Raw genomic sequence first — 18,040 nt, 5'->3', positions numbered from 1 at the left:
TTCTAAGTATTCAGAAAGGCCATTCTCTAGGGTACTGTAAGAACTATAAAAAGTGTTTGTACTCTTTAGCACCCTAAGGAAAATCAGAAAACATCACAGAAGTAGGGATAAATTTTAATCAAAATATAGATATTCATTTATTTGATTAAATACTGCGCATTATCTAGGATTAAACATTATACTGACATTTTAAAGTGTTCTCAAAGAATATTTAGTATCTTGGGGAAATTCATGTGACACAATAAGTGAAATAAGCAAGACCAGAAAAGTATGTATTTGCACACACACACACACACACACACAGATAATATGCAACTATCTTGAGGATATATCCCAAAATAACAAAACTGACTTTAGTTTTCTCTGGTTTAGTAGAATTAATGGATGACTTTTATTTATCTTTTTTCGTGATGTCTGTACTTTCTGGATGGAACATTATTTATCATCATAACAAAAGAGTTTAAATAATCATTTTAAAGACACTAAGAAGATATGTAACTTGAGGAAATCTATAATGACTCATCGTAAGGTTATTATTTCTGTAATACAGTTGTTCTTTGTGCATGAATTGTTTTTACTTTTTAATGTCAAGATATTTTATATATTTGCGTTTTTTTCTTCGAAGGGACATACCTGTATTTTGGTTATAGAAAGAAAAACATTCTATTCAGAAACTGCTTGAAAGTCTTCCAGTTTTAAGAAGACACATATTCTGAAATATTTGTAATTTTTCATTTAACTTTGAAACTCTCTTAGGTGATTTACATATCTGTTTCATGTGCGTGTTAGATTATACCTCAGGAGAACGATACCCGCTCTAGCCTGACATATAAGTACATTGTCCACGAAGACTCTGCGCCTACAATCAACAACAACAATGTCATCCAGGAAGAACTAGATACTTTTGAGTGGGCGTTGAAGAGCTGGTCTCAGTGCTCCAAGCCCTGTGGTGGAGGTAACAATTGAACACATTTATTGTACTAAAATGTAACTCATATAAAAGCCAATCCTTTTCTTTCTGCTTTAAGGATTGTCTCAAATTGAGGCCACAATCAGAGAAACACAAAACATAATCAAGACATAAATACAAAGCATTTTTACTGAAATCTCAGGATCTACTAAGGATGAGAATCCACTCATAGTAGTGGCAGATCTTCTTAAAATCCCCTTACCCTCTCCCCTTGGAGTCTTTTGTCTCCTATCCAGGCAGTGGTACCTTTCGTTACTTTACTCTTCCCAACTGTCCCAAATTCATTGTCCCCTGGTTCCAGCCTTTCTTCTTCTCCCTCATACTTTCTGTACCTCTGCATCTCTTCTCTATCAGTGTTAATAATAAAAGAGTTCTGAGTGACACTATGTGGCAGATACAGTTTTAAATATTTCATGTGTTGATGATGGATGCTCATAGTAGCTCCGTGAGGTCTGCACTATTATTATCTCTGTCGTACTGACAAGGAAGCTGAAGCACAGGGAAGGTGAGTGATTTGCCTGGCCATAAGGTACCAACCCAGCTTGGTCATCTGGCTTTTACGCACATGCTCTCACTGCATTCTACTGCCTTTCTGCTCTCTCTAGAGTAGGTCCATTAAGCTCTTCTCAGAGTTTCTCAGTTTCTTCTGCCATCTATTCCTCTAGTTCAGAACAACAAATGCTCCCTAGTGGAGCTGGCCTAGACAGAATTCCTACCATAATGATACTGAGTAACTGAAACAAGAAATTTTTCATAGAGAGAATGCCTCGGTAAATATTTTATAATTTTAAATTCAAGGATGTATTTCTGAAGTTTTTTTTTCCTCCAGAAGGAGCGTACGGTGTTTTGAGTTAATTATTTTAAATGACACTTTGTCTACCACAAGATATTTAATTTTAGCTCCTCCCTTCGGCCACCTCCTCGACATATTCTTGGTCCCGAGAGTTATCAGATACATGTTTTTAAGATCTCCCAGAGCTGTTCATCCCTCACCAGGCTTCCTTCACAACTTTAGAAAGGAGGAGTATTGCAAAAGTCTCTTAACTATCAACTAAACTTGATTTTCTTCTCCTCCTTTATTTCCAGAGTAATCTTTCTACGTGGATGAATAAATGAATGAATGAATGAGTAGAATTACATCATTTCCCTGATTCAGATCCTTCAGTCTCCTAATGTGTAACCCTAAAGACTCAATATGATTTATGTAATATTCTGGCCCAAAGTGAAAAACTTAATCTAATCCTTAGGAGACAGTTAAACCCAAATTGTGGGACATTTTACAAACAACTGGTTTATACCTCTCAAAAATATTAAAGAAACAAAGAGAGGCTCGGAAACTATTCCTGATTAGTTCCATGACAACAAAATGCAACACGTGATTCTTGGTTGGAAAAAAAATTGCTTTAAAGAACATTATAAGGATGATTTATAAATTTTGAATATAGTCTATATATTAGATAATTGCATTGTATTTGTGTTAAGTGTCCTGATTTTAAGATGGTATTGTGGTTATGTAAGAGAAGAGCTCTATGCTGAGGTATTTGGAAGTAAGGGATCAGAATGTCAGCAACCTACTCTCAAATGGTTCAGCAACATGTTATACACAGTGTATATAGTAGGTATATATAAATATATATCAAACATGGTGACACAGTAACACAAGCTCATCTATATGCAAGGCATATACATGTTCATTGTGCTTTCCTTACAACTTTTTTGTAGGTTTGGACTTTTTCAAAATTAAAATTTATATAATACGTGTATTTTAAACATCTAAGTTAGTGCTTGCGGAGACCTTCAATAATTTCCTGTGACCTCTGGATAAGGTCCACTTGTCTGGCACCCAAGTCTTTTAAGATCGGATGTTTTCCCATCTCCTACCTCCTTCACAGACGGTACTCCAGCCATGCAGTTTTCTACATGTTATTTCCTTTGCTTGGAGCATTATTCTGCTTCCTTCTCTTTACCCAGTGCTATTTGAATGTCCCAATTCTGCTCAGGGAAGTGCCCATCATGTAGGCATTCTCCTCCCCTCCTCCAGCTCTTCCCCTGTGTGTTCCTTTGGTGCCCTCTACAGTAAATTATTTGCACAGCTCCATAGAAGCCTGTGTCACTGGGTATTGTCACCATAGTTTTCATATCTATCTCTCATACTAGGCTGTGTATATCGGGGCCTCATTCATTAACAAGTATGCAGTTGCTATTTGATACGTTGTAATAGTTATTAAATGTAAGCCCTGAAGATAAGGGATTTTTGTTTATTTAGTTTGCTTCTGGAATTTCAGCACCTAGAACAGAGCCTGGCTTATTGTTAATAAACACTTGATGAATGAATGAATGAATATGTGAATGAACAAATATATGAAAAAATGAATAAGTGACTAAAGCCAAAGAAATCTATTTCCCTTCCCAGGTTTCCAGTACACTAAATATGGATGCCGTAGGAAAAGTGATAATAAAATGGTTCATCGCAGCTTCTGTGAGGCCAACAAAAAGCCGAAACCTATTAGAAGAATGTGCAATATTCAAGAGTGCACACATCCACTGTAAGCATTTATTTTAAGTATCATATCCCAAGGACAAAACAAAAAGGATTTAAATGTCTTTAGCTCTTTTTAGTTTTAATTTAATTTTTAGTCAAAGCTAACACATGTATCTGGTTACAATGATCACATCATTTCATAGGAATTATATAAAGATGTGGTCCTTTTTTTTTTAACCATATCTCTGTTTCTCAGTAACAACCACTTGTTTATTTTTATTTATTGAAGTATAGTTGACTAACAATATTGTGCTAGTTTCAGGTATACAGCAAAGTGACTCAGTTTATATATATATATATAAATGAATATAGTCTATATATTAGATAATTGCATTGTATTTGGGTATATATATATATATATATTCCAGATTATTGTACATTATAGGTTATTACAAGATATTGAACATAGTTCTTTGTGCTATACAGTAAATTCTTGTTGCTTAGCTATTTTATGTGTAGTTGTTTGTATCTGTTAATCCCATACTCTTAATTTATCCTTCCTTCCCTCCCTTTCCTCTTTGGTAACCATAAGTATGTTTTCTTTGTCTGCGAGTCTGTTTTGTATATAGATTCATTTGTATTACTTTGTTAGATTCCACATATAAGTGACATCATAAGGCATTTGGCTTTCTCTAGCTGGCTTACTTTATTTAGTATGATATTCTCTAGGTCCATCCATGTTGCAGCAGAGGGCAATATTTTACTCTGTTTTATAGTTGAAATATATTTCAGTGGGGGGGGGGGAGATGTGCACACATGCGCACCCTACATCTTCTTAAACCAATATCTGCTGATGGGCACTTGGTTGTTTTCATCATATCTTAGCTATTGTAAGTAGTGCTGCCATGAACATTGGGGTGCATGTATCTTTTTGAACTAGTGTTCATCTTTTCCATATACGTGTCTAGGAGTGGAATTGCTTGATCATATGGTAGCTGTATTTTTAGTTTTTTAAGGAACCTTCATGCTGTTTTCCATAGTTGCTGTAGCAATTTACATTCCCACCAATAGTGTAAGGGGGTTCCCCTTTTCTACACATCCTTTCCAGCATTTATTATTTGTAGGATTTTGGATGATGGCCATTCTGACAAGTGTGAGATTGTGGTTTTGATTTACGTTTCTCTAATGATTAGCAATGTTGAACATCTTTTCATGTACCTATTGGCCACCTGTATGTTTTCTTTGGAGAGATATCTATTTAGGTCTTCTGCCCATTTTTTTATTGAGTTGTTTGTTTTCTGACATTGAGTTAAATGAGCTGTTATTTTGGATATTAACCCCTTGTTTGTTGTCAGTTGCATAGTTGCAAATGTTTTCTCACATTCCATAGGCTGTCTTTTCAGTTTGTTGATGTTTTCTTTGTTATTCTTCTTCTTTTGATAGTCAATAACTACTTGCTTCCATCTTGGGAAGCAAAATATTTTTGCTCCTACTGCTTGAATTTTTCTGGGGAGACTTGAGGTGAGGTTTTAGACATGTAATTGAAGCTCCACTGTGGAAAGTGAAGATTTAGCATTCTTTACAGCCCTTCCCCAAGTGCACACCCATAGCCTGCACTCCTCCTCTTTCCAGTCCTCCCAACATTGATATAACCTTCTTTACTCAGATTAACATTCGGAGCTTATATTATTTTTAACAAAATGTGTCTCTCTTGACAGCTGAGTGCTTAGTATGCTCTAATTATGTTTCTCTTTTGTAAAGCTTTGTTTCTTCTAGAGTTAATAACTGTCTTGATTTTCATGTATTATTTTCTACTACTTTTCATCCCCAGACTCTCTTCCATGAATATCAGTTTCTTCTAAATTCTAAGCACTGAAGTAGCCCATTACCTATGTCTTTTTTAGAGGCATCTCTCAGAGAGTTCTCTTCATTCCAGTTCTTGCCTGAGCTCCTATGCAGCTTCTGTCCTGGGACTTCTTTTTACGACTCCCCTAAGGTTTCTTACCTCTTCTGTTTTGTATTGGAGCTCCAGCTTTCTGCATTCCTCTTCTTATCGTTTGATGTGTTCACTTCTTCTGGTGGGTCATATCTCTCCATAGCTTCATGAAAAAACTCTATACAAAGTAGCTTTTTTTTTTAATGTAAGAATTAAATTCCTATAGCCCAAGAAAAGTACTTAAGTTAAAGTATAAGGACATGTAAGGAGCTCCCATGGTGGCTCAGTGGAATCAAATCTGATTAGTATCCATGAGGACCCAGGTTTTGATCCCTGGCTTCGCTCAGTGGGTTAAGGATCCGACGTTGCTGTGAGCTGTGATGTAGGTCACAGATGTGGCTCAGATCCCACATTGCTGTGGTTGTGGTGTAGGCTGGCAGCTGCAGCCCCAATTTGACCCCTAGCCCGGCAACCTCCATATGCCATGGGTGCAGCCCTAAAAGACAAAGACACATAAGAGTTCTTTCATCTGCTCTCACTCTCAATCATTTGGACACACATGTATGTGTACAATTCAAAACTATAACATATTTTCCTCAGAATTTTTAAATTATTGCTCTATTACTTTCTAGACTCCAATGTTGCTGTTGAAAAGTCATTTGTCATTTTAATTCTCAATTCTTTCTGTGTGACCTATTTTTTCGGTCTTTCAATGTTTGTGGGATCATTTTGTTCCTAGTGTGCTGAAATTTCATAGTGAAAAATTGACTTTGTTCTTTTTTTCTCATCTATTGTGCTGCATACTTTTAGACTTTTTAAAATGCAAAACTAGTATCTTTCACCTCTTGGAGATTTTCATCTATTTTTTTCTTCAAAAAATTTCCCCTTCGATTTTCAGTATTTTTTCTTCCTGGAAAATTTGTAGTTAGGTTTCCTGGACAGATCTAATTTTCTTTTCTCTTCTGGTATTTATTATTCCTTTTGCTGAATTTCTCCATTTTTGCTACTATGTTATCAATATCCAAGAGAGCTTTCATATCCAAGTGCTGTTTTGTTCATCAAATGTGCCTTTTTAAAGATATTTGATTCTTATTCCACAAATGTAATGCATTTTTTAATCTTTTTTAGGCTCTTAAAATTATTTATTTTTTGTGCCTTATTTCTCCTGTTTCTTTTTTTTTTTCCTTCTTTCAACATTTGTTTCAGAGATTTTCTGTGTCTGGTGATCATTGGCTGTTCACATGTATAGAGAATGCAGCATTAAACTGCTATATGATACATAGGAAAGTTAAGAGAGTAAATCCTGAGAATTCTCATCACAAGGAGATTTTTTTTCTTTTCCTTTTATTGTATCTATCTGAGATGATGGGTTTAAGTAAACCTGTGTGGTAATCATTTCACAATGCATGTAAATCAAACCGTCATGCTGTACACTTTAAACTTACACAGCATTGCACATCAGTTATTTATCAGTAAAACTGGGAGAAAAAGAATACAGCATTAAAAGGCTGATTGGGGGAGTTCCCACTGTGGCTCAGTGGTAGCAAACCCAACTAGTATCCATGAGGATGTGGGTTCCATCCCAGCCTCACTCAGTGGGTTAAGGATCTGGCATTGTTTTGAGCTGTGGTGTAGGTCCAGATGTGGCTTGGATCCTGCATTGCAGTGCTGTGGTGTAGGCCGGTAGCTGCAGCTCTGATTTGACCCCTAGCCTGGGAACTTCCATATGCCACAGGTGTGAACTTAAAACAAAACAAAACAAAACAAAAATCTCTGGCTGGAAGCTTCCTTATTATCAAGACTTGTTTGTTTATGGGCTTCATTGTAGGGTGAATTGGTAGGACTATTTCATTGAAAGATACTCAATTATTTGTATATTTAGGGATTTTCTAAAGAAATGATCATATTCCATAGAGCAGAGTCAATCTCCTGCCTAGGAGGTGCAAGCCTTTGGGTCATCTCACCTTTCCACTTGTGGATTTTAACATAGCCCTCTATTTTCTCTATGGGCTTTTTCTCTCTTGACTATGTCTGTTATCTACCAGTTAAAAGTCAACTTGTACAGTGGATAACGATCAAGTCTTCTTCTGGGTTAGACCAGGCGGGTTAAGGACCAGGGTTAAGGACCAGGAGGTCTGGCTCTTTCTAAACAGACTTCCCATCAGTGCCCCTGCTTTCAGTCTTGCCTTTATCTCCACGTCCACAGCCACACTTTCCCTCCAGGCCGGTAATCATTTCTACATTCCCAAAGTTCTTGCAGTCAGGCCCCTTTGCTTCTCAGCTTATACTGTTATTTGACTCTATCCTTCTTGGGTGTGCTGAGTTCGTTGCTATATGTCCAACTGCTTTTGAGGTTCAAAAATGATCTTGTGATAACTTCCTTGCCAACATTTTTGCCTTTATGCCATTTCATTGATTTATTTTTATTGTCGTCTGGGACTTTCACTAGGGAATAAAGAAAACCAAAAGTATCTATGACTATGAAATGTAGACTTCTCAAGTAATACCTGTCTTCAAACAAGAGTCACCATGGACGCCTTCAAAACTGAGTCAAATTTCTTAGTGGCCACAACCCATTCTACTGCCAGTTGATAAGCTCTGGCAGTCTTAAACTCTGAAGAGTAAAAAGACCGCCAAAGGTCTTACCCTGTTTATATTTTGATGCCCCATATATACAGAAATAAAAAAAAAAATGCTATGAAGGGAAAGTAACTTTGGAAAGGACAATAATATGCCTCTATTAAATACTGACAGATTGATTAACTGGAAGGAATCAATGGCGACAGCCCTTTGGGACATATGTAATGGAGAGCTTTCTGTAATACTGTATGCATAGCAAATTTACAGAGTGCTGGGGCCTTGACATTGACACTAAAATTGGGGAAATCTTTTCAAAAATACCTCCTTGGAAATACTTCTTTTGGGTGCATTCATGGAAGCCCAGATGCACAGGACTTTATCTTTTTTCAGGCCCTTTTTGATTCCCTTTTAGGTGTTTAACACCACAGGGGAAAGATGGCTGAGAATGAGTTGGTGCTGTTTTTGAAACTGCCATCATGCCTGCATCTAACTGGACAGCTTTAAGATGAGTTTCAGGAACCTTCTGTAGCTAATCCTTCAGAAGAGAAAGTCTCAGAGTCACTGGGAGGCAGAAAAATACCAAAACCTGAAAAATAGAAGCGCCAGGCCTATTATTGTTAGGAAGTTCTAAGACTTGGTTTGTTGCACCCATCTTTTTGAAACTGCCCTAGGAACAGCAGTGCGCCCCCTGGGGGGCATGTCGCTCAGAGAGCAGAAAGGGCTAAGCTTGCGGAGCAGGAAGGGCCACACCATGCCCCCTCCAACCCCATTACCATGTTCAATCTTAACCCACACCCCTGCAGCTGGGCCGCGGAAGAGTGGGAGCATTGCACCAAAACCTGCGGCAGTTCGGGATATCAGCTCCGCACCGTACGCTGCCTCCAGCCGCTCCTCGATGGCACCAACCGCTCCGTGCACAGCAAGTACTGCCTGGGCGAGCGTCCTGAGAGCCGCCGGCCTTGTAACAGGGTGCCCTGCCCCGCCCAGTGGAAGACAGGGCCGTGGAACGAGGTGGGTGTGCAAATTCTGTGTGCCTGCGTCTGTGTGTATGTGAGTAAGCACGTGAAGCTTATTTTAATTTGGCTGCAGTATCTGGTAGGCTTTGTGTGACCTGAGAAACTGTCACATCTTGTGGAATCACTAACTACCTGGAGGTGTTAGGAAAAATCTATGTTTTAAAACAGTGCATACGCAGGTAAAATCAGCTGACGGGAGCAAACCATGTTTGGGGGTTTTGTGATAGGGAAGCCCCTAAAAGGTGACTGACCTTCTGTGGCCTACACCACTGGATACTTCCAAACCCCTGGCCCTGAACGCAGGGCCCTGCCCTCTTTGGCACCACCTAACTCTGCCTTTTTTTTTTTTCTTTTTCCTTTTTATTGAGGTATAATTGATATATCATCTTAGTTTCAGGTGTACAACTTAATGATTTGCTATGTGTATATATTGCAAAATGATCACCACTATAAATCCCATGGTAGCTCTTGTTATTCAGTCTTTATTCCAACTCTTTGTTTTGGTTTGAGTAAACCTCTCATTGTTCCAAAGACCATGCCAGTTCGAGCCTCCTTCTTCTGAGCTGGCTTGCCCCTCCCCTGGCATCCACCAAGGCTCAGCTTCATGGTCTCAAATCGTACCTTCTAAGGATTGCTTTCCTGCTGTCAGTCCACACATGCAAATGGCAGAGGCCTCCCAGCAGCGTCGTGGAGCTCCTGTGTCTGAGCCTGTGCTCACCCCTGGTCCGCGCATTTCTCAAAAACTTTGTGCTTTGCTTCCCCGGCACCCAGTCAGCACTGGTGCAAATGCTGTCTGTGTGGTGACTGGCTGAATTGGTATCTCGTTGCCTGTGGTAAGCACAGGTCTTTGGTATTTCTGACGACACCACATGAGGAATCACAGGGTCATACAAGAGTGGAGAGTAGGAAAGAGCAGCAAGAAGCAAATGGAGAACAAAGGAGGAAGGAGAGAGCAGACGGGGAAGGAATGGGCCAGTAAAATTTACCTTCCAGGGACCATAAGGATAATCCCTGTCTCAGTCTCCTCAGAGTTCTGGGAAGGCATCCCTCCCCTGCAGCACCTGCCTACATCAATAGCATGGCCATTTCTGGGCTTCGTTTAGAGCAGTTAGCCCCTTCCTCAAAGAAATAAATTTATGGGACTAGAGTAAGGGTTTTAAAGAGGTTTAATTAGCAACACAGATGTCAGTAAATTTGCTGTCTGTGATGAAGGTGGGACAATGGGAAGCTCAGTCCACGACTGACTCCCTTGAAGTGGCTCCACTACTGCTTTTAGGAACTGCAGCAGGTGTTGCAAAGAACAGTGGCTTCGGATGCATACTGTGCACCAAGCATAACTGCTTTACATACGTGGTGTCCTTTGCCTTCATTTAGTCCTACAACAATGATGCTTTCAGAATAAAAGCGGTGCTCCCAGGCTGGTAAAGGATGGAGCCAGGGATAACCTAGGATTCTCTTTCTCCAAAGTCACTGTCACACCATGTCAGAGAGAATGAACTCCTGAGCTGTGTGTGCTTGCATGTATGCTCCTGTGTGCACATGGGGAAAGGGAGACAGACAGCCCTGGGGTAGAAATGCCTGTAATCACAGCCTTTGTTTCTTCAGTGTTCAGTAACCTGCGGTGAAGGGACCGAGGTGAGGCAGGTCCTCTGCAGGGCGGGCGACCACTGCGACGGTGAAAAGCCCGAGTCGGTCCGAGCTTGTCAGCTGCCTCCCTGTAATGGTAGGTCTGACACTGATTAATTTTACTGTTCTGATCGTAGAGTTTTGAGCCTCAGAAAGCAGAATTTCCTTGCAGGACAAGATCTGGAATCTCCGTTTGCTTATTGACAAGTAATCAAAGGAAAGCACCCTTGAAGTCTTAGCCTAATACAGTTCTTTAAGGTGGGGTGCTTGCAGCAGTGTGCCTCCCCTCCTCCCCCTCAATGAATTGTCATAACCACTGCAGCTTCTGTGGCTCCTAGGAGGCAGTAATGCTAGGATGAGAGCCAGGGCATGTGTATGTAGCATCTATCAATTTGTGTTTCCAGTAGGAGTTATTTTCTCTGATTTTCCATATAACTTCACATCATCATCAAAAGCATAAACATACAAGTTTTATAATATTTTACCAAAATCATTCAGTTTAGACTGGGGATGATAAATGTCATTAACAAAGCCATTTCCACTATCTACCCATCCATTTCCACAGACTTTGTGCTTTCGAAATAGATACCTTGCACATATGCTGAAATTTGCCTCACTTACTCTTGCTATAATGCAAAAGCAGACTCTCTGTTCTTTATTTTAAAGTACAGAACTTCCTTGATGTACAATGAAGTTACATCCAGATAAGCTCATCCTAAGTTGAAAATACTATCAGTCAGGAGTTCCCTGGTGGTTCAGTGGGTTAAGGATCTGGTGTCGTCACTGCTGTGGTATGGGTTCAATCCCTGGCCCAGGGACTTCCTTGTGCCTGCCACAGGGAAATGGCCAAAAAAGAAAAGAAAAAACAAAGAAAACACTATCAGTTAAAAGTGCATTTAATCCACCTAACCTACTAAACATCACAGTATAGCCTTGCTCACCTTAAACATGCTCAAAACACGTTAGCCTACAGTTGGGCAAAAGCATGTAACACAAAGCCTGTTTTTAATTGTGTTGAATATCTCATATAACTTATAGAATACTATACTGGTTGCAGAACAGTTGTCTGGGCACACAGATGGTTGTAAGTGGTTTGCCTCATGACTGTGGCTATGGCTGCAGCCCTGCCCAACGTCACAAGGGAGGGAGGATCATTCCACCTATCAGTAGCCCAGAAAAGATCCACTGTTCGAAATACGCTTTCCACTGAGTGCATATGGCCCTCACACTATGATAAAGTCCAGAAATCATAAGTGGAATCTTCCTAAGGCAGGGACACCTGTGTTATTCAATTTTCTGCTATAAAACAAATCACACTTGTTGAACAGTTTGAGTTTCTCTCTCTCTGTCTCCACCTTCCTCCTTCCTGTCTCTCTTTGCACCTGTCTGTCCTCGCTATCTCATTTTTATTTATTTATTTATTTATTTTTCGGCTGTGCAGCATGGGGGCCAGGTTACACTTACATGTATACATTTTTTTTTCCACCCTTTGTTCTGTTGCAATATAAGTGTCTAGACATAGTTCTCAATGCTACTCAGCAGGATCTCATTGTAAATCCATTCCAAGTTGTATCCGATAACCCCAAGCTCCTGATCCCTCCCACCCCCTCCCTCGCTATCTCATTTTGAATCTCCACTTCACTCTCCCAGTTTCCTCTGCCGGTTCCGCCCTTTCTCTCTGCCTGCGTCACTTCCTGTGTGTTGTTCACTTCCTGTGTCTGTCACTATGCTTTTCCCTCCTCACTCTCTCTTCTAGCTCTCCCTCTCTAACTCCGTCTCCCTCTCTCCCTCTGTCTCCCTCTCTCTCCCCTCCTCTCTCTACCTCTCTATCTGCTGCTCCTGCTGTTTGCCTCTCCTCTTCTCTCCCCATCTGGTCCTCTTTCTTTTCTGTTTCTCTCCAACATCCCTTCTTACCCCCTTCCTTCCTTTTCTCTCTGCCCTCTTCCTCCCCTCCCTGCCCACATCTCTGCCACTCCACAGCTCTCTCCCTCCCCCACCCTGTCTCTCCCTGTCTCTTGCCTTCCCTGCTTTCTCTTTCTCCCAGTCTCTTTCCCTCTGACTCCATGTCTGTCTCCTTCTCGCCCTCTGTCTCTCTTCCTATTGCTTCACTGCCTGTCTACTCTCCCCCTGCAAGGCTGTCTCTTCTCTGTCCATACAACCTCCCCCTTCTGTCCTCTCACTAACCACTCCCCAAGCCCTGCAAAAGTTTCTTCTGCTTACAAGTAATTCTCCTATGTCAATGCCTAATGGCAACTGTGATCACTACCTTGCCCACTGCTGAGACTTGGGACCGAAGGGGTTGCCTTTTCCTTGGACTGCAACCCCCTAAAGTAAGCCATTGATTGGATATCAGCATCTGTTGAATGGTGCTTTCTTTTTTCCAAGAGAATTGGCAAGGCACTGTTTCATCAAATTGGCAAGGCATCATTTTCATCAAAATGTCTCATTTTGTGAGGAAATATCAGACTTCCAAAGAAACCTTATAATTTTTAAATTAAATTTTATTGGAGTATAGTTGATTTACAATGTGTGTTACTTTGGGTTATACAGCAGTGTGAATCAGTTGTGCAATGCATGTATCCATTCCTTTTCAGATTCTTTTCCATATAGGTCACTACAGAGTATGGAGTAGATTTCCCTGCACTATATATACAGTAGAAACCTTATAAATTATTCCATGATACATTTTTGTTTGAAATGCAGGGTGGCATGAACAAGTATGACCATGAGGGGGAGACAGAGGACTTGAATATGTAATCATTTTTCTCTGGAAAGTATATTTGAAAGTTCAAAACGCAAGTCAAAGCCAGAAGAACACATTTACTCAGAAGCTGTTTAGTTTACTGTCACTATAATATTTTACTTTTAGGTAGGCATTACTGCCAGGAGGCTATACACTTTGCAAGTAAGCTTTATTGATTTTAATAACCGGTAGAGCTATATATTTCTGCAAATATGCCCAGTTGTCAGCAAGAATATGCTTGATTCTCTTCCTTGAGCCAAAAGAAAATGTTATAGGCATAGGAAGTTACAGGTGTAGAAAAAGTAATTCAGTTAGGATGAGGACTTGATAACTTGAGGTGAAACCCATCAGTGTGATTCTCAGGCATTCGCAGCCTACTCAGATGATCATCTTAGTGAATATGAACCATTCAAACACAACATGCTGTATCATAGATGTGTAAGTGTCAGGCAAATACAGGTGGTCTCACAGCTTGGGACTGGACGTGACATCGTAACACTAACAAAGGTAGTGAGTTTAGCCTCTCTTGACTTTGCCCTCCATTTTTCCCCCTCAAACTTTAGAAAAAGGATTCAGTTTCTTTGGCAAGTTCTATAGCTGGTTCCTTACCTAGCAATATAGAATTACCCAATGTTACATTGTAATTTTAAGTGATTATATTACATAAGTGCCACAATTTACAGTTCTTTGCATTTATAAATTGGATATAGGATTGGTTTCTATTTGGACCATGCACATGGGCTCTGCGTTGAATATGCCCTGGAAAGGCTGAACATAAGTACAAACTAACATTTTCATGAGCTCAACATCTGTATTTTTTGAAACCTGATTCTTATAACCTATGATCAATAAAATTTAAAAATAATATAAAAAGTAAGTACATACCTACCAAGTGTTTTATGAGTGTTTCTTTTGTACTTTTTAAACATAAAGTGCTGTCAATTCAATGAAATTATTTTTTTCTTTTTATAGCTATACCTGTGGCCTCTGGAAGTTCCTGGGCTAGGGGGCAAATTGGAGCTGCAGCTGCCGGCCTGCACCACAGCCACAGCAACGCTAGATCTGAGCCATGTCTGCATCCTATACCACAGCTCACAGCAATGCTGGATCTTTAACCCACTGAGCACGGCCAGGGATCAAACTCACGTCCCCAGGGATACTAGTCAGGTTCAGGTTCATTACTGCTGAGCCACAATGGGAGCTCTTAATTGTTTGTTTTGTCTTGTTAGATTGTGCAGTTGATTAGATTGGGAATTGATTAGGTTAAATTGCATAAGTGAGATCATACCCTCCAGCTCCATTCACGTTGTCTTCCTTTTATGTTTAGATGTAGGTATCATTCTGTTTTCTGTTACTCTTTGCAGATGAGCCATGTTTGGGAGATAAGTCCATATTCTGTCAAATGGAGGTACTGGCGCGGTACTGCTCCATACCAGGTTATAACAAGTTATGTTGTGAGTCCTGTGGCAAGCGCAGTGGCACGCTGCCGCCACCGTACCTTCCCGAAGCTGCTGAGACTCACGATGATGCTCTCTTCAACCCCAGTGACCTCCCTGGATCTCTAGTGATGCCTACATCCTTGGTTCCTCACTACTCAGAGGCTCCTGCTGAGAAGAAATCTTTGAGTAGGATCTTCTCGGTGGGCGGACCAAATGCATATGCTGCTTTCAGGCCAGACAGTAAATCCGATGGTGCTAACTTACTACAGAGGAGAGCTCAGCCAGCAGAAAGTAAGACTCTGAGACCGGCCTCCCCATCCACCAGGAGGGGCCACCTCACTTCATCTCCACGAATGGCTACTGCCCCCTTCCTTGCAGCCAGCGATTCCATAGGTGCTTCTTCTCAGGCAAGAACCTCAAAGAAAGATGAAAAGCTTATTGACAAGAGACGTCCGCTGAGATCACCCACCTTGGAAAGATGAAAAAGTGAACCTGGAAGGCTAGAAATCAGAGGAAAATGGAGACAAGCTCCATCTCCCCATGGTGCATACACCTTGTTCAAAGTGGAAATCACCTAAATTGTCAATTCATTTATGTTAAGTGGAAGAACAAAAAGTGCTGGTTCACTTTCTAGTTGCTTTCATCCTCCTTTTGTCGTGCATTGACTCGTTTGCCAGAATTGAATGGAAGAAAGCACCAAAGATTATTAACAGAGGGGAAGTAAGTTGCTCACGGTGTTGGTCGCTTTTTAAATCGGAAAAGGGACTGGAATCAGGTGTGCATTATCAGCTGAGTTTGTTTTTAAAAAGTTACAGTAAAAATAAAAAAGAGGTGCCAATGGTTTACACTTTAACAAAAGGTTTCGAAAATGGAGCAAAGAATTCTTAGACTTGTATTGCTATTTATCTATATTAGAAATATTGTATGAGCAGATTTGCAGCTGTCGTGTAAATACTGTATATTGCAGAAATCAGTATTATTTTAAGAGATGTGTTCTCAAATGTTGTTTACTATATTACATTTCTGGATGCTCTAGGTGCCTGTCATTGAGTATTGCCTTATTTGACATTCTATGGATTGATTTTCAAAGCAGAATAGTACAAAGAAGAAGATAGAATTGCCGCTACTGACAATACAAAGGGTTTTGTCATGTGGTTTTGTTCCATCAACAGTGTGATACCTAAATTACAGAAAAAGAAAAAAAACCGATAAGCTACAGATATAGATATTTCAGCTTACCTCTTACCAGCCATCCTTTAAACAAAGAGAATGAGATTGGTGTTTTAGTATACTTGTAGCAACAGAGAACAGAGGACAGTCAATGAGCCTCTGCAAGTCAAAATAGAAACCTTTTTTTACCAGGACCTCAGTAGACATCATTGAAGTGTCCTGTGTTCTTGTGTTGTTTTTTTTTTTTTTTAATTTGTTGACATATACAAACAGGTATTCTTGATATACTGTAATAATAACAAAGGGAACATGTTTTGAGATCATTTGTATGTTGGTAGCCAAGAAAAGCATCCTTGAACTAGAATTAACACTCAAGTATAGCAGGGCATTAGGGTTCTAGAAGCAGGTTCAAGAAAGCGTTTGTCAATGGTTGCGATATTTATTTTCCGCATGGTTCATGTCCAAGTATTCACAACCACAGTGCATCTGACTGCAATAATGTGCTAGTAATTTATGTCAGTGGTCACCTTACTCACAGTGAAGCCAGAAATGCTCTCTCCAGGGAGTAGATGTAAAGTACTTGTATATAGAACTCAGAACTGAAGATATTTATTAAAAGTTGATTTTTTTCTTGATAGTATTTTTATGTACTAAATATTTACGCTAATATCAACGGCATATTTTGGTAAACTAGAGAGACATAACTAGAGATGCATGCTTTGGTCTGTGCATCATGAGAAATCGAAGCAAACTACAGCAGCCAGATCAAAGAGCTAAAATTGAATAGAACTGATGCTATACAAACCTTTTGCATTTTTAGAGTAGTTGATGCAAAGTTGGTAACTTGTTCCCCTTCAGTGAAATATAAAATAGTATGGACTCATATAGCTAGCTGTTTAATGAAGTAATGAATTAGAAACACTAAGGGAAAAAAAGTCAGTGAAAGAGATAATCACTTCATGAATTACACTTAAAAGAAAAAAGAAGGATAAGTGTTGTCAGTATAGTGATTTTGAGGGCAGTTCCGGAACTGCCTAAAAATACATTATGCAGAGGAAAATGTAGACATGTTACCCTCTCAAAACGCAGAATGTGCGAGAATGTTTGCATTTTGACTAAGGTGATAAGAACAGCTCCACCTGTTGACTCCACACGTCAAAGAATCGCTGCTACTTTGTGCAAGACTTTCAAAAGTCCAATGAATTAGGTAAATTCCAGATTGTAAAACAATCCCTGAGCCTCAAATAGAAGTTATTTTTTTCCTCTAAAAATTTCCCTAGAATGAAATTCTCTCTAGTTTGCTTGCATGTGCATGCATCGGGTCCACAGGGAGACACAGAGAAAGCAGCTGGTCACACGTCACGCCTCCCGGAGAGATGTACATACTCCTTATGCTTCTCATCTCGGAGCTTCCTTTTCTACGAAGCTAAAAGATTCCTTTTTATCAAAGTGTACACTACTGATGCTGTTTGTTGTATTGGGAGCACGTAGCAATAAAAACATTAACAAAATATAGACCTGGCTCCATTGAGATTTTATCACTAGATTCATCACTGAGTAATGGAAATGTGTTCTTTCCTCCTACAAAGTGAAGTAGTATCAAGTTCATTTGCTACTTGGACTTTCTCTCAAGAGGCTCAAATAAAGTGACAGTGTCTCCTATTCTGACATCAGGGTGTATCATACTATTTTTTAAATAAGAAAATAAGAGGTTACAGGGGTGGCTTTTTGCTCCAGTCCTTCCCACAGACATTGAGGAGGATAAAAGTGGCAATAATGCTAGTGTATGAGAAGGAAAAGGGATGCTTCTGATTTTAAATATGGAATCCTACAGTGGTTTTTAAAGAAAAGCTGTCATCAGTTTTGAACCCCGACAGCCGGTGGGAGCACATCAACCATGACCCAGGAGCGTGGGAAGAACGAGACATCCCAGAGGACAGTTTTCCATTGTGCAATGGGAGACACTATTGGGCCACAGTTACCTTTTTTTTTCCCCCCTTTTTTTTTGTTGTTTGTGTTTTTTTGTTTCTTTGTTTTTCTTTTTAGGGCCTTGCTCACAGCATGTGGAAGTTCCAGGC

The 18,040-nt window shown here is 39.9% G+C and overlaps 1 protein-coding gene across 1 annotated transcript in view; it reads left to right on the top strand.

Annotated features, from left to right (window-relative positions):
- The window catches only part of ADAMTS3 (ADAM metallopeptidase with thrombospondin type 1 motif 3), a 270,429-nt gene extending 252,952 nt beyond the window's left edge, over positions 1-17,477 (top strand). The window contains 5 exon segments of the mRNA XM_047799019.1: positions 790-955; positions 3,384-3,516; positions 8,772-8,979; positions 10,590-10,707; positions 14,718-17,477. Coding sequence (XP_047654975.1) covers positions 790-955; positions 3,384-3,516; positions 8,772-8,979; positions 10,590-10,707; positions 14,718-15,274 — 1,182 coding nt within the window. The 3' untranslated portion in view covers positions 15,275-17,477.
- The last annotated feature ends 563 nt before the right edge of the window (positions 17,478-18,040 follow it).

Source organism: Phacochoerus africanus, chromosome 10 (assembly GCF_016906955.1).
Source record: "Phacochoerus africanus isolate WHEZ1 chromosome 10, ROS_Pafr_v1, whole genome shotgun sequence".
NCBI lineage: Eukaryota > Metazoa > Chordata > Mammalia > Artiodactyla > Suidae > Phacochoerus > Phacochoerus africanus.
The sequence above is the reverse complement of the archived record's forward strand: the minus strand, read 5'-3'. Positions and strand labels throughout refer to the sequence as shown.